General features: G+C 32.7%; 1 protein-coding gene across 1 annotated transcript; it reads right to left on the bottom strand.

The window, feature by feature from the left end:
• Positions 1-58: 58 nt before the first annotated feature.
• LOC149774048 (MORN repeat-containing protein 3-like) lies at positions 59-14869 on the bottom strand. The gene is made up of 5 exons (XM_089945874.1): positions 14605-14869; positions 10565-10719; positions 8396-8555; positions 3802-3986; positions 59-2964 (listed from the first exon to the last, which is right to left on the bottom strand). The coding sequence occupies exons 1-5, from the start codon at positions 14741-14743 to the stop codon at positions 2896-2898; spliced, it is 708 nt and encodes a 235-aa protein (XP_089802000.1). The 5' UTR covers positions 14744-14869; the 3' UTR covers positions 59-2895.
• Between the last annotated feature and the right edge of the window lie 479 nt (positions 14870-15348).

The raw sequence follows: 15348 nt of genomic DNA on the forward strand, positions 1-15348 counted from the left end.
AGATACGAAATAAAATGATGTTGTTTGCAATTTTGTTCTTAAATAATGAAAAATAAAATATGCTTATACAATTTTATTAACTGCAATAACAGTCATATGAAGAAATGATAATGTCAATGAAAAGTATAAGAGACTTTTGGAAATCATCAATTTTCAATATTTCATAAATCCTTGAATGATGCAGTCTCAATTACTGTGCAATACCTGAAAAATTCACCCATTCATTGTGTATTTGATAACAGGAGTGTATGATCCTCATGCTAAGTGAATTTGATGAGTTTTTAATTATTCATTTAAATCTTATGGACAATGAATGACCAGATCCATTTTCCCAAACTTCTTTTTGTAATAACCCCTACTTTGGGATAGATATTCTACCAAGAGTAGCACAAGAAATGCACATCAACCTGTACACTTTTTGCTGATTTTGGATTGCTTGGACAAATTGCTATGTAACAAATATCATTTTTTATCAAAATTTTAAATAGACCAACATGTCACACACATTCATCCTTAACTGACAGATCCTTATATCAGTCTTTGATATGTACAGTAAAATACTGATTATTCAGGTACTGGTTATCTGAATTTTATCAATCATATGGACAAAAGTATCTCTTGGACAAATAATGTATTGTGTATAAAGTTATCTTTTATGTTGATAACTCAATTATCCCCAAAATATCCAAGTCTCCCAAGTTCTGGACAATTGGCTTTTTCCTGCACAATTCATCATTTGATTGGGCAAACTATAGATTATGTTTTTTTTATGCAGAATCCACTACACGTTTTGGTACTTATAATTCAAAAATAAATTAAACAATTTTGATTATATCAATTTATCTGTTTATCTATCTAAATCTCTGTGTGCCTGCTTGTCAGTCTTTTTGTTTCTGTCTCATAATAACACAACATAGCACTAAACCCTAACCCAAAACCCATAAAGAGAAAGAAATTCTAACAAAACTTAACTTCATGTAACTTTATATCGGTATATTTTCTTTTCCATTTTTTCTTCATATCATTAGGTAAGCCATTAGATCCCACCCACCCTGACTTAATGGAGGAAAATTAATGCACTATGACAAGTATAAAATGTAATTTTTAATCATTCAAATGAAAAAAAGTAAATTAAAAGAGTATACATCTTTATAAATTTTAATAAATTGTGTGATTAACATGACATTTTCATCTACAGAGCCATCAATCAACAGGAAGAAATGTATGCAAACTAACTTAATGCTCTGTGAATCATTTGTCAGTGTGCTGTACAATGTAAATAAATATAAGATATATACTGTATTTGTAGTCATACAGACCTTATTAAAGACTTTAATGAAATATTGAAAGTAGATGAAAGATGAAAGCTAATTTATTTTTTAAACTGAACAGCATTCTACCGTTGACTGATGAAATCAGGTTACTGTATACTATATACGTGGAGCCTGATGGGACACAGGAACAGCTGGCTTTTGGTTTTGGCACCCACATGATACCTATTTACACATCATCTTAAATGTCCTTACACTATTGCCACTAGTTTCAGTTTCATAAATTAAATGAGAACTCATTTCAAGGTGTGAAAACAAGCTTCAGATTTAGAGTAATTGAGCTTTTTCTGTATGGGGAAATGAAGAAGCCTGTTATTTCTCATATCTGTCTAAACTCAAGTTCAGCTTACCAATAAATCATAAGAAGACAAAACGAAATTATAATCGTCATGAAAGAGTGTGACAAAGTTTAGTCACTATCTTGTACAAGTCATATATGATAAGGAAATCATCCAGTAAATTAGGGCTGCATCAAACCTCTTTTTCAAACTTTTTTTGAAACAAAAAATGGAGTATATCTGACAAAAGTGCAATTAAATGTATGGCAAAAGTATGTCATCATCAAGACTGTTGTAGAGTTGTGCAATTAATATAGTGAATTTATAAACATCCTTCCACAGAAAGTCATCAACATATTGCAGCTTTTTAACTTTTAGACTTTTGTGTATTTAAGTAAATGTATGCTGAAATGAGTAATCATTGCACTTGTTGTTTGTTGATATGATCAAAAAAAATATGTTCATCAAGTTGTAGCATTTATGGAAGGCCAAGAAACTCCCTTTTAGTTCAGCCTGCCTTTTATTTAGATAAAAACATTTTAAAATTGAACTTAATCATTAAATTTGTAACAAAGACCCTAACCTGGGGTTTGAACAAACGTACAGATGGACAGACAAGGACATGGACACCCAAGTGATCACTATGTTAAGTATCAGCCAAGGTAACTCTAGAAATGATCATAACTTCAGATATGTCCTTTATTTTAATAAAGCAATGCAAGATCTATTTATTATGATGGCTAGTCTAATAACTTTTTGAAAGGACGAATAATTTTAATTTATACGAGCGATTAAAAGCCTCAACAAAAGGTAACCCAGCACAAGTTTCACATTTTTAGAACATTAATAATGACTGTCAATCAAGCTTGTATTTTGGAATGCTGACTATGTAACTCCTAAAACACAACTGAACATGTTCGTTAAGTTTCAAGTTGGTGATTAATACAAACAGATCTGACTGTATTTTAAAAAAGAGATGAACAGCTTCATTTCTCTCTTTGCTTACTAGTTACTGTTAATATTACACTGCACTGAGATTTATAATGGTATTTTATCCATTTTGGTTCAGTACAAAATTTCATTTATTTGTTTTGTCTGTTTTCTCTTTCTGTCAATGAAAATGTTTGGTTCAATCTATCAAATAAATGGCTAGATGCAGGTGGTAATTTCCTTTACTATTCTAGTGTTAGGAAGTATCATGAATTCCTGAATTAAATAATGAGAGGAAATTTCAGCACAACTGTGACACAACTGTTTTCAGTCTTTGTGTTAAAAAATAACTGCTTTCACTCCTGATCTTGTAAGAATTGTTCCTCAGCATCTTGGAGAACAGAATCCACATTTGCCAACTCGATCTAGATTTGGAAAAAAGATCAGAAAGTATTAGACTGATAAATAATTACCTTAAATTCTTTTTATAATACATCAAAAATAAAGATTAAAAACTGACAGTTATGATGAAAAAGGTAAAGAAGTTAATTAAAAACTAGTACATATACCAGTACATGCAAAAGGGAAGAAACTCAATCACATGCTTTTCAACCACTATTTTGTGTAAACTTCAGCTGCATATTTACATGTAGTATTGTAGTAAATCTACCATTTATGCTACCTTATAAGTCAAATGCAACCAAAACAAACACTGCATAGACCCAGACTGAACATCAGATAATGAGTCAATGCAGTTTGTTAGGAATAATTAGTAAAACAAACCATACATACCCTGATATGCTGGTGGATTATGCAATGGCAGAACAGAATCTATGTTGTTTGCAATTAGACCTGACTTATAAGCAAGTATATATGTTACTGTTATTTAAAAATAATTTGATTAAGCATTTTGCTCATAAAATCATCAAGGTAAAGCTTTAATAGAAGTGGTCATGCATAAACAAACAATATTAATTAAACCAGATAGTGAGTTTGTAGAGGGCATGGACAGTTTTGATAGTACAATAATTGATCAAAAATGTACTCCATGTTTTTATCTATGTATAGCTCCTACACTTTCAATTTCAAACAATTTCATCATTTTGACAATAATTTATACACTGTTCTTTATCTGAGTTGAGTTTATGCTGTTATTTCATTTCTCCAATTGTCGTCCCCTTTTTAAATAGTTTTATTTTTGATAAATGGGATAAATAATTTTAATTTTCAAAGTAATTTTAATTAATTTTGTGGATTAATACCTTTGGTATATCATACTGTGTTGGATTTTGTGCATCTTCTCTGCTAAAATCCTTCATTGTTCCACATTTAGCAATGTCATTCACCCACACCCCTTCATAAATCTGACCAGTTGTTAGGTAGTAGAATTTCCCAGGTCCATTCTTTTTATCATCCCTCCAAGATCCTTCATACCTGTTCTCATTTGCTGTAATAACAAAATTGTATGTTTATTTGAAATATCTCGGAAGAAACATATAGATTAAACAGTACAGTCATGGCTAACAGATTAATTTATAATCACAATAGGAATCGTTAGTTTCTTGTGTCTGCCAATATTTCTTATTTGTTAGGAGTCTTGTTTTCATCATTGTGTTTACATCACATGACAAATTCAAATTTTCTTACTGCATGGATAACTACATGGATTTATTTCATGGAAGTATGTATTTCCTCTTGACTCAGGTGTATTTCATGGATGTATGTATTTCCTCTTGACTCAGGTGTACCATATTTGGCAGACATTTATTAAATCTGTTCCAACAGACACTATTGCTCTCAGTTTCAACATTTAAAACTTAATGTCTCTTGCATAATGTTTAGCAAACATTTTCCAGGATTGGAAGTCTAGATGCTGGAAGATTTCTGTGGCGGTTTGATGCACTAATTTTATTACAATGTCATGTACATTAATGCCTCCTCCCTTGTGAACTGTTCTCTTGATGTGGTGTTTGGTCAGGGGAATTGTACTGCCCTTGCCTTTTGATTCAGACGCCATACCCCACCAGCCAACAATATATTAGAACAGTTCCATCAGGAAAAGGCACAAATAAAATAATAAATTGCTTGATTAACACTGAGATTTTATAATAATCAGTAGGGAATCATATCACTTTTTAAAGACATCTCCAAAATCAGGATGTATCATTTTTTGAAGGTAGCGTGGGCTCTGAGAAAATTGCCAAACAAAGGCAGAGAACTTTTACAACCAGGAACATGTAGACTAACTAATCAAAATAGTGAATGACAAGAATTTGCATGCAAACTTACCTCCCTTAGTCAAAAACCATGACAACAGCTTTTCAAATTGAAATAGCTACATCATTTAAAGAATGTTTTAAAACTTTGTATTTAGAAACATAACTTAATCATGTTTAAGTTTCAAAATAATAACACATTTTCATTCATTGGCAAGGAAATATTGTAAAGCTAACACAATAGTGTCTACCTTCAATTTATGTAGGTGAAATTCATATCAATTACCTCTGAAGTTCCAGTTTATTTCCAGAAGTCCAACTCTGGAATAATGATGTATTCTTATTGTAAAATATATCGTTTATTTTCATTTCCAAAATGTGAATGAAATTTAGACAGCTCCAAAGGCACAGTTTAATTAAAGTTAATCTGTGTATTACATAAACAAAATTAAAACAGTGTTGATTGGAGCATTTACAGGTACAAATGGTTAAAGCCAACTTCCTAGATATCTTGAAACTGCATTTGACACTTATTTCTATTCTAAGTGTGGTTTAAAAGATTTTCCCCCCTATTAACTTAAAGTCTTTGAAGCAGTAAAAATTTAAGTTTACAGCTACTGTCATATAAAGGAAACTCCAGGCATATACATGTAAGAGGTAATTTTTTCTGAAACCAAAGTTGTTTTGGTCCAAGTAATTTCTGTTGTAAAAATTTACAATGTCCCCAAAATTTCAAACCATTGTCCAAGTTACAGTTATCCAAAGATTTTTGAGGCTTTGGAATAATCATTTAATGTTTAAAGTTACAAGCATTGCAAACAATTTTTTCAAGCACAACTTCATTAAAGTTCCATCTGTGTATTACAGAAAATAGGAGGAAGAATTCTTTGAATATTTATCACTTGAATGTAATTCGCTGTTGCATGCATCAATACAACAATTAGCAATACAACCAAGAGTTTAATATAAATGTCAGAAATACAGTGTATTAAATAATAGCAATTAGATTTTTAATGGATAAGGAACAACTACTTGATGAAAAACAGTGTTTTCTCCAGGGATGACCAATATATGAATTCCTCCTAAATTTATACCCCCCTCCCCATAAAAGAGAAGCATGAAAATTGCACTCAGATGATTTAATACTGTGATATTCATAAAACCTGTAACCTTCACTAAAAAATATTACATACCATATTTTCAGCATGTTTGCAGATGACAAAAATACAATTACTATTTTCTCATTAAAAGACATATTAAATTCTTTAATTTTGTGTATAAAAAAACATGGTTAGACAAAATGTAGCCCCCACCTCTCCATAACAAAGAAGTAACTGGTGCTCCTATGACAGTGTGCAACCATGAAGTAAAACAAGCATGTAGGTAATGACTGAAAAGTTGATGCTGCTTGCCTTTTTTTGTTTATTTGATACATGCCCCTTCACCAGATATTGCAGTCATACATGTATTAATACCACGATTTTATGTGTGTTTTCCAATACAACTGCCATATTAGTAATGTTCATATCCACTGTTCAACTGTCTGCTGACCATCAATCATTTAAATTTACCTTAAAAATCTGTGCAGGTTACATTTATGTGTAAACAGGAAATGAAAATTAAAAAATGACTGAAATTATGATTAAGAAGGTATGGACAAATGCCTACATTTTAGTATTGAGAGTAAAAAATATATATATGACTGTTACATGAAACAATCAGTTTGACATGGATTGTTGTTAAACATGTTTGCAACTTGAAGGTAATTATTTTATAATTGTTAATAATATAACTTGTGGGATTTCTTTGACAGGTGTGTATGGAAATAAAATGTACCCATCTCCAATAATTAGCTACCTGAATTTTATTTAAAGTGGACTAAACGTACCAAACATAAACCACCCACAAGCAATATTTATCATGGACTATTGTTTTTTTTTTTTTTTTCTTCTTTAAAATGCAATAAGATTGGGGCCCCGAGTGGCCGAGTGGTCTAAAGCGCTCACCGTTACGGATCACTGCCATCTCACCTCTGTCTGTATGGGTTCGAGTCCAAGGCTCGGCTAGCGTAGGCACGTGGGAAAGCCTGCCAGTAGCTTCTCGTGAGTCGGTGGTTCCTCCCTGGGTTTTCCAGGGTTCTTCCTCCACCAGTTATACTGGCCACCATGTATAGCCTATCTTGTGCTGAAAAATGGCGTTAAACCCTAGAACAACAACAACAACAGCAATAAGATTAATTAGCTATAGAACAATAACTGTGCTTAATCAACCTTGATACATACTGCACAGATAATGGGTTTATGTTTTCCAGAGTGCTTTGAATTTACTAATCCATTCTTACTCTCTGATGCATAGTCAAATAAGATAAAGGAAGGGATCATGGTTTCTAAGTAAAACAGAGACAATACTATTTTTGTTCAAGTCTTTGATCAAAGCCATGACTGTCATATTTGTTTAAAGTGGTTGTGAATAACAAAGTCTACACTGAAAAACATTCACTCTTTTGTTAACTGAATCAAGCTAGTGAAGAAAAATAAACAATGTTAGTATATGGAAAATACAATGTGTGATTTTTACACATTCAGCTGCTTTTACAGTGAAATTGTTTTGGGAATTAGCATGAATCCTGCAATCACGCATCCTAGAATAAGCCTGTAAGACATGCAAATTACAGCAGCTATTGACACAAAGGATATACAGTTATTTTGTTTCATGGATATTCAAAATCACATGAAATATTTATTGCAGACCGAATGAAGTGAACTTTATCTCTGTTTAATTACTGACAAACGCTGAGATTCTACTTGAAAATAAAACAGCAACCTTAAATTGTGTCTGAAAGCACAAGTTCAAGAAAAAATTGTCTGGAAATGACAAGACATTTAAACATTATTTTAAGATATCCCAAAACAGTGTCCTAAAACATGCTGAAAATAGGGTAAATCTAATCATGTAAGCGCTTTATTTCTTGATCAACTAATATTTGGCATTTGTGGAATGAGACACTTTAACTGATTATCTCATTATTAAAAACATTTTACTAACTATGGTTCACATAGTTCGTTCACTGGTGGACATTTAATTCTCAGTATTTGGTGGTAATGTCTCTTCCACAACAAACCATTCTAATGCATACAAGGCAGAGTCAACTTCATATCACATGATCACTGCTAATGTGCTGATAATAAAGAAAACTTCAGTTTTATCTTAAAGGTTATTTATCAAACACACACATATTTGTTGCAAAATACTGTAAAGCATCTACTCGCAGATAACATTTCTCATATAAAGCTGTAATCCATTAAACTAAAAAATTGAAAATCCCCCCCACCATGAATCCCGCTCTTGTGTGAAAATCCTGGAGAAACCACAAAAAGTATTTAAAATAGTAGCTGTGCTCAGTTTTCTTCAAGAAAATAATTTAAACATTCCTCAATCCAAGGCATCTTTTATACATTACAAATGTAAGAATGTTGTAAAAGACAATGCTACGAATTCAAGAGCATATTTGCTTTAAGGTAACAAAGTAAATCAAATATAAGGACATTAAAAAGAAGAAGCATGCCCTGTTATCATGAAAAGTGAAAGCATTTTCAAAGATATTCCCAGGACAGATGAGAAATGAAGCTGTAGTTATTACTCAGTCGAAGCATTCCCTGCCCATTTCTCTGGTCATCATACCACTCGCCCTCGTAGATAGTGCCATCTTCATAATACATCCTGCCCCAGCCACTTCGCTTATCTGCATACCACTCTCCCTCATAGTACTCAGTCGGCTTATAAAACCGAGTTCCATAACCCTGAAAAAAGTCATCCAGTGAACAGGGAATTAAATAAAATCATCCATTACTGGTTCCAGATTGATAAGGCTCAAAGATTATATTGTTCTTTTGTTTCATGCTGACAGATTGATATTTTAAAGTTTAGAAATATTTTGTTGAATGTTTTTACTTCCTTCATTGAACCTGTCAATAAACTTTATGCAAACTGGTAGACAAAACAAGATTCTATATAATGATCTTCAGCTGCACGTACAACACACCAGACAGCTGCACATACAACACACCAGACAGCTGCACATACAACACACCAGACAGCTGCACATACAACACACCAGACAGCTGCACATACTACACACCAGACAGCTGCACATACTACACACCAGACAGCTACACATACTACACACCAGACAACTGCAGATATATGTATAACACAGATATTGATAGTAACCTAAAAATGTTGGAAAAGGAGAACAATTCTGCTACTGAGCAACTTGAGCATACTGTAAAATCTGGACATTCTTAGGGAACTCTGACTGATATAAAGGACGGCATGAATAAAGCTTACAAATGTAATTGTCACAGCCTACAATTCTGATCACAGGTGGTTTTAAAGATGGTTGCAAAACCATGGAAGATGACCTATATTCTAGAAGATCACTGCAACTGGTGACCAGGAAGTGGCTGCTATGAAGGGGACAACTGATGAAGATGCTTGATACTCAGCAAGCAATATAAATATATTTCTATTATTATGGGAATTAATTTTTCAGCTGTCTTTAGTATTCTGAAGAACCATTTGAAGCTCAGAATGGTTTGTGCAAGATGGGTACTGCGTTTGATAACTGATCAAAAACAAACTCAGGTTCAAATCGCCAAACAACTACTTGCCAAACATGAAAAAGTTACCTCAAACCTTTAAATGAGATTATTGCAAGTGACGAAACATACATTTACTAATTTCAACCCACCTCAAGGGAAAATAATAAAGACTGGATCAGAGAAAATTTATAGAGACCACAAATCACTCAACATCGTTGGATTGTCGAGTTTTACTTTTTGATGCAAAAGGCTTGATCATCCACATACCATCACCCAAGTCTGCTAGTGTCATTGGACATTTGTATGCCTCCAAAGTCTTGCCTAAAGAAACACTACTGAACCACCTGTCTATGCACAAGTACTCAAGATACCAGTAACTTCCATGAAGATGTACCAATGCATGAATCTGCCAGTGTGATAGACATCCTCAAGAAACATAGCATTCAATCTTTGCCACATACTCCATACAACTCTGATTTAAAGTTTCAAGTGATCTTTGGCTGACTCCTATTATTAAAACTTTGCTGCAGGGCAGATGTTTTGAAAGTTGCCATGTGGTTGGAAGTACACTTTTCCATTCTATGAACAGATACCAAAATGTGAATATAAAATGGCATTTTACAATTGTATTATCAGACTGTGAAAGTGTGTGGAGGTTGAGGGAATATACGTTCACTAATAAATAGCTTTGTTGTACAGCACACTAATATTCAGAACTTATTAAATATCCTTACTGTATTTTCCTCATTCAGTCATTTAATTTAAGATGTAATGGTCAGTATAATACCTAATTAGGTGATTGGCATCTGATACTGACTGACTTAACAATATATAAGCAACTTTACTGTAGCTGAAAATTAGATAAGCATATAGTACATGTTTTGCACATCATATTGTAACATTTAAAAGCTGTATCACTCACTGCTGAGGAACTGGCTATGTTATTAAATGCATGTAAATAATGTTTCAGCATGCAGTTCTTCAATGGTCAACATCATTAATTCCTGAATGGGGGGGGGCAAAAGACCTTTAAGTTGAAACCATTTAAGAATTCCTGGCAATCAGTGTAAAATTAGTGGACACCAAACTGCAAACAAGAAAGGAAAATAAAGTTCTTACTTTCAAACACTGGGTGAATAATAAAAATAATACTGTCTTTGACAACATTTTTAGTTTAAACATAATTCAAGTTGAAACAAGTTTCATACATGTCTCATATCATTCTTCCAGCCCCCTGAATATTCCTTTTTGAATCCTCCTTTGCCATCAGGTAAGCTGTATGTGCCAAAACCATTTCTTTTTCCACTCTTCCAGTCTCCATCATAAATTGCATCATTCTCCTTCCACTGATAGGTTCCTTTTCCTGTAATAAGAAATAAATTTGATTGCTTCGATCTCATATTCTCATCTGAGGCTCCTAAAACTTTCATCATGTCCCATCAATCACAATGTTTGGAAAATAGTTGAATTAAATGAAAGCTCCAGAAGATGATCTTACTTATATCTAGCTTCCTATACTTTCATTTTATGAGAATCTTTGTGAGAATTTTATTCCATAGTGATAGCAATGTGTGAGCAATACACATGTATAGTATATTGGAACAATAATATCTGTCAACAGGCCTGTACCAGCACAGTAGTTTCCAGGTCCCGCACAGGAACAGGATCATCAGTCCACAAGGCTCCAGAAGAAATTGTTAGCCTACAAAGCCATGTGTATTGTTGTGAAATACGCACCTTGTATTGATATTTACAGAAAGCATTTTAATGCACATGATATATATTACATACTTTTGTGCAAGATCATATATATATATATATATATATATATATATATATATATATATATATATATATATATTGCAATGTTAAGTTAAACAAAAAGCTGTTGTGCTTTCATGTACTTTCCTTCTATCTCTCTCCATTTCAAGTGAAATTCAACTACATTAAGATAAGATAAAAAAAGTTAATTAATATTAAATATTTGCTCTGTTGAGAATACCTAATATAAATTGTAAGAATTTGCTGTACTTCTAACATAACCCAAGTTTAAAGATATGATTTCTTATTTTTTAAACATCTGCATATTCATTAGCAAATATTTCTAGTCTCTAGTATTATATATAAAAAATGACCAAAATATTGCAGCATTGTATAATCTATGATAATCAGTATTCTGAATTTTATACACCTAATACCAAAGTTCTAATCATGTCCCTTTAGATCTGTTTCACTTCCCACTGATGAAAGATTGTAAGCTTTTTGCTTCTTTGAACAGCAAATGTCAGCTATTTGAAAGAAAGAACATTTACATCTGAACAAAAAGAATGGTCATTTATAGAAAACTTGTGTTCCTAAGTAAATGAAGCTTTACAAATGAGATTCGAGGAAAGGAAGATTCAATGACATTAGGTAAATGAGCAAGGATAAACCCTGTATTTGTTCAATATTCATTACATTTAGATGCACTGCAACAAATAAGGAATCATCATTAGCATTGTCAGTTTAGCCATCTATTACCTACATGTATTTCAATATAAAATTCTATGGTTGGTGCAATCACACAAAATCTAAAGTTTAGGTACTGGGGTACATTCTTAACTCATTCAGTCCCAGAGATTTTTTTAATTTTCACCTGAAATGGGGAATAGGTAATGCATTTTGGGGGTTAATTTTGAATACATCCAATTACATCTGCTTGAAAGAGCTTTTTAATTAGCCTGATGCTTAGATGTGTTATAAACATCATTTTTCATTGGCTATTTGGCTCATGCATGTACAGAAAGGTAGAAGTTGGAGTTGTTGTTTTTTTCTTTGTTTTTTTTTTTTTTTTGTTGCTTTATTGGACCCAACATTTTCATGTCCTGGCCAATTCAGGGTTCCAGCAATCTTTAAAAAATGTATTTCCACGACTTTTCCAAAACTTTTGAAAGACACTTTTTACCAAATTCAAGACTACTTTCTAAGTAAATTTATAATCTCTAATACTTACCTAAATTTAACACAAAAACATATTTTACAGCTGGCTTTGGGCATACTTCATCCTACTGGATAAGTCATTCTCTTTCAAGTGTCATGAGTACAATGATTTTTAATGGTGGTAAGATCCCAAGAAGTAGTCTGACTATGAAGTTTATGGGGAACCTAGTCTCTCACAAATCCATTGTTGAAGTCAGGTAGGTTGGTAAAACTTCTGTGTCAGCATACAAAATGTGACTGGATAATGCAAAATAACCAAATTCCATTTCAAAACTTTTTAAGGTCCTTAAAAAAATTCTGAAATTGACAAACTTTTCAAGGATTTCCATGACTGCCAATTCTTAGTCCCAATCACCAACTTATCCTACCTTATGCAATGGTTCATCTTTCTGTTAAGACCAGACTGACCTAAATCTCAGGCCAAAATGTCTAAAATCCTGACATAAAATCTAATTCTGACAACGGCAATTTTGAGTGTCCAAAAATTGGGTCTCAAATGCAGTGCCTTTCCTTCTGCATTTAGTAATGTGAGCAGAAAGTCCAGATTTTTTGGTATCATTGCAGAGCTACATTCGACTAATATTTTGTAATACCACCCACTTTGGTATATTATAAATGACTTTGAAGCTATAGAGCTTGGAAGTAGGGTACAGCCTCATCATGCCTACAGGCTGGATTGGGACTAAATGAGTTAAAGCAGGTGAAAAATGCATGGCAGAAATCTATAAAAATTATGCTAATGATTTTCATGGCTTTTTAATATAGGCTGAAAGGATGGGATATAATGTTGCACCTAAGTTAAACTTTATGCAAAGTGCATTACATTTAATCTAGGAATGCAATGAAAGAGCTGTATATAAAATAACACAAGTGTAAGGTACACAAATGTCAGTTTAGAAAAAAATATTTATGATGTTATACAAAACATGTAACTGATATCATATACATACAAATCTTTGGCATAAATACCAATGTGGTACTACCTGACCTGTCACCACACAAGCTAGGGACATGTTAACTATATACTGGTACAAACATTTTATGTTATTAGCAGACCTTTCTTCTTTTGTAGTATACATCAATATAGTCTTATAGGCACATTTACTGGCTTTAAACTTGCAATTATTCCTAAATGCAACACTAATTTTGCTTTACCAAAGTCTATTCATTACTGATTTCTGAGTGATCTGCATTATAGTTGTCATCACAAAACTTCCATTTGAGAATTATCAAATGCCGTGGAGATTTATTAATGCAGGAAGGCACCTAACTGGTCAGAAAAAGCAGACATCTGATCTAGTCATTACCATTGCTTGGGAAAGTACATATTATTAAAAAAATTACATAGCACATTCATTGTGACTGCATGTTGTATGGCTTGGTTTTATCTGGATCACACATTTTAGTTGTCCTTGTTAAAAGTATATATACTGTAGTAATGTAGGCACCTTTACTGATCTTAAATAAAATATGAATTGTTGTTATAATTTAAATCTCAAGTATAATTTTAATTAAGTCTCATCATTCCTGGTTGCAAACTATAATCTGTACCATAGTAACTGTTATCACAAAACTTACAAATTATTGATCTCTGTGGACTTATATAATGGCCGACTGGTGCTAAATTGTCAAAAAAAGCATATGTAGGTTCTAATCAGCAGTGCTTGGGAAGTTCAAAGTTTTTTCCAACACACTGCAGTTTCACTTTGACATCATGACATGCAACATTGTATTCAGTCTACACTGAATCTCAGCTCTTAGTTGGCCTGGTCAAAAAATACTCATTTACTTAAACATTGATTTATTTGGTATATTTATACGAATTTCCAATACTGTACAATAATCAGAAAAATAAATTAAATAATCAACAGTTAAAGGTATGTGAAATATAATTCTAAAAAAATGGAACCTATATCTGAAACAGTCATTACCATGCACCTACAGGACTTGCATGACTTGAATTAAAAAAATACTTTAGCATTACTTTTGTCGATGCATTTTTTTTTTGGCAGTTATATAATAATCTTGCAAAGAATACTGAAAGACAAGCTGTGAAAGAAAAAAAAACTAGGATAACTGTCATTTAAAGGCATGTATAGTCTAAATCGTAAAATTGACACCTGTATTTATTTCAAATAGGGGCATCTCTATTTTTCCACTTGTTTGCTTTATGTATAAGGAGGAGCCTGCTTCTGCATTTTACGTGCAATGCCTTATTTCCAGTTTTAAGAAAGCCAAAAACAACACACACAAAAAACCAGAAACTAACCATCTTTCTTATTATCCAACCAGTCCCCGGTGTACTGATCACCATTCACGGAATAAACGGTGTGGTGGACCCCCTTTTTCTGGGCCTTATAATCCCATTCTTTCCACAGGGGCTGATTGGTTTTTGGACCCTTCAACATGGGCTTGGTTGACCGGAGACAAAGTGTACGTTTGTTTCTGATTATTTAATCAGCACAGCGCTTCAGTCATACTGAGAATAGCGAAAACGATATGGTATTCATTCGGTCGACTACCACTTCCGCACTCTACTGTTGTTATGGTGACCCAACCGGATGTATGTATCTTGGATCATATTAAATTATGAACGAGAAGCACGCATCCGCTGCCTAATACAAACAGGTACTATTCTACATTAGATTAGTTGTAATAGGATCTAGTAACCCTTGTACTTAAACAGAAGAAATATTTTCGACACCCTAAAAGATACGGAGAATTAATAGGGAGGACGGAAAGCTAGTTACCAAACATAAAACTCATTTTGGAAGATGTGTGTGAGGGGTGGGAGTTGGGGGGTTTGATAAGAAATGTTTCAACAATTTTCAACAAACTATATTTTGAAATCGATTTTTATCTTTTTAACTTTCTGGTAGCTATTTGTAAATATTAGTTGTCTTTCCATGACTATTTGCTGTATTTAATAATATATTAAACTAAGGCATATTTATAATAATTAACTTTTCATGCAATTTTTGCCATTTTTATGGAATTAATATTGATTTTTATA

Source organism: Sinohyriopsis cumingii, unplaced genomic scaffold (assembly GCF_028554795.1).
Source record: "Sinohyriopsis cumingii isolate HCF-2022 unplaced genomic scaffold, ASM2855479v2 utg000441l, whole genome shotgun sequence".
Lineage (NCBI taxonomy): Eukaryota > Metazoa > Mollusca > Bivalvia > Unionida > Unionidae > Sinohyriopsis > Sinohyriopsis cumingii.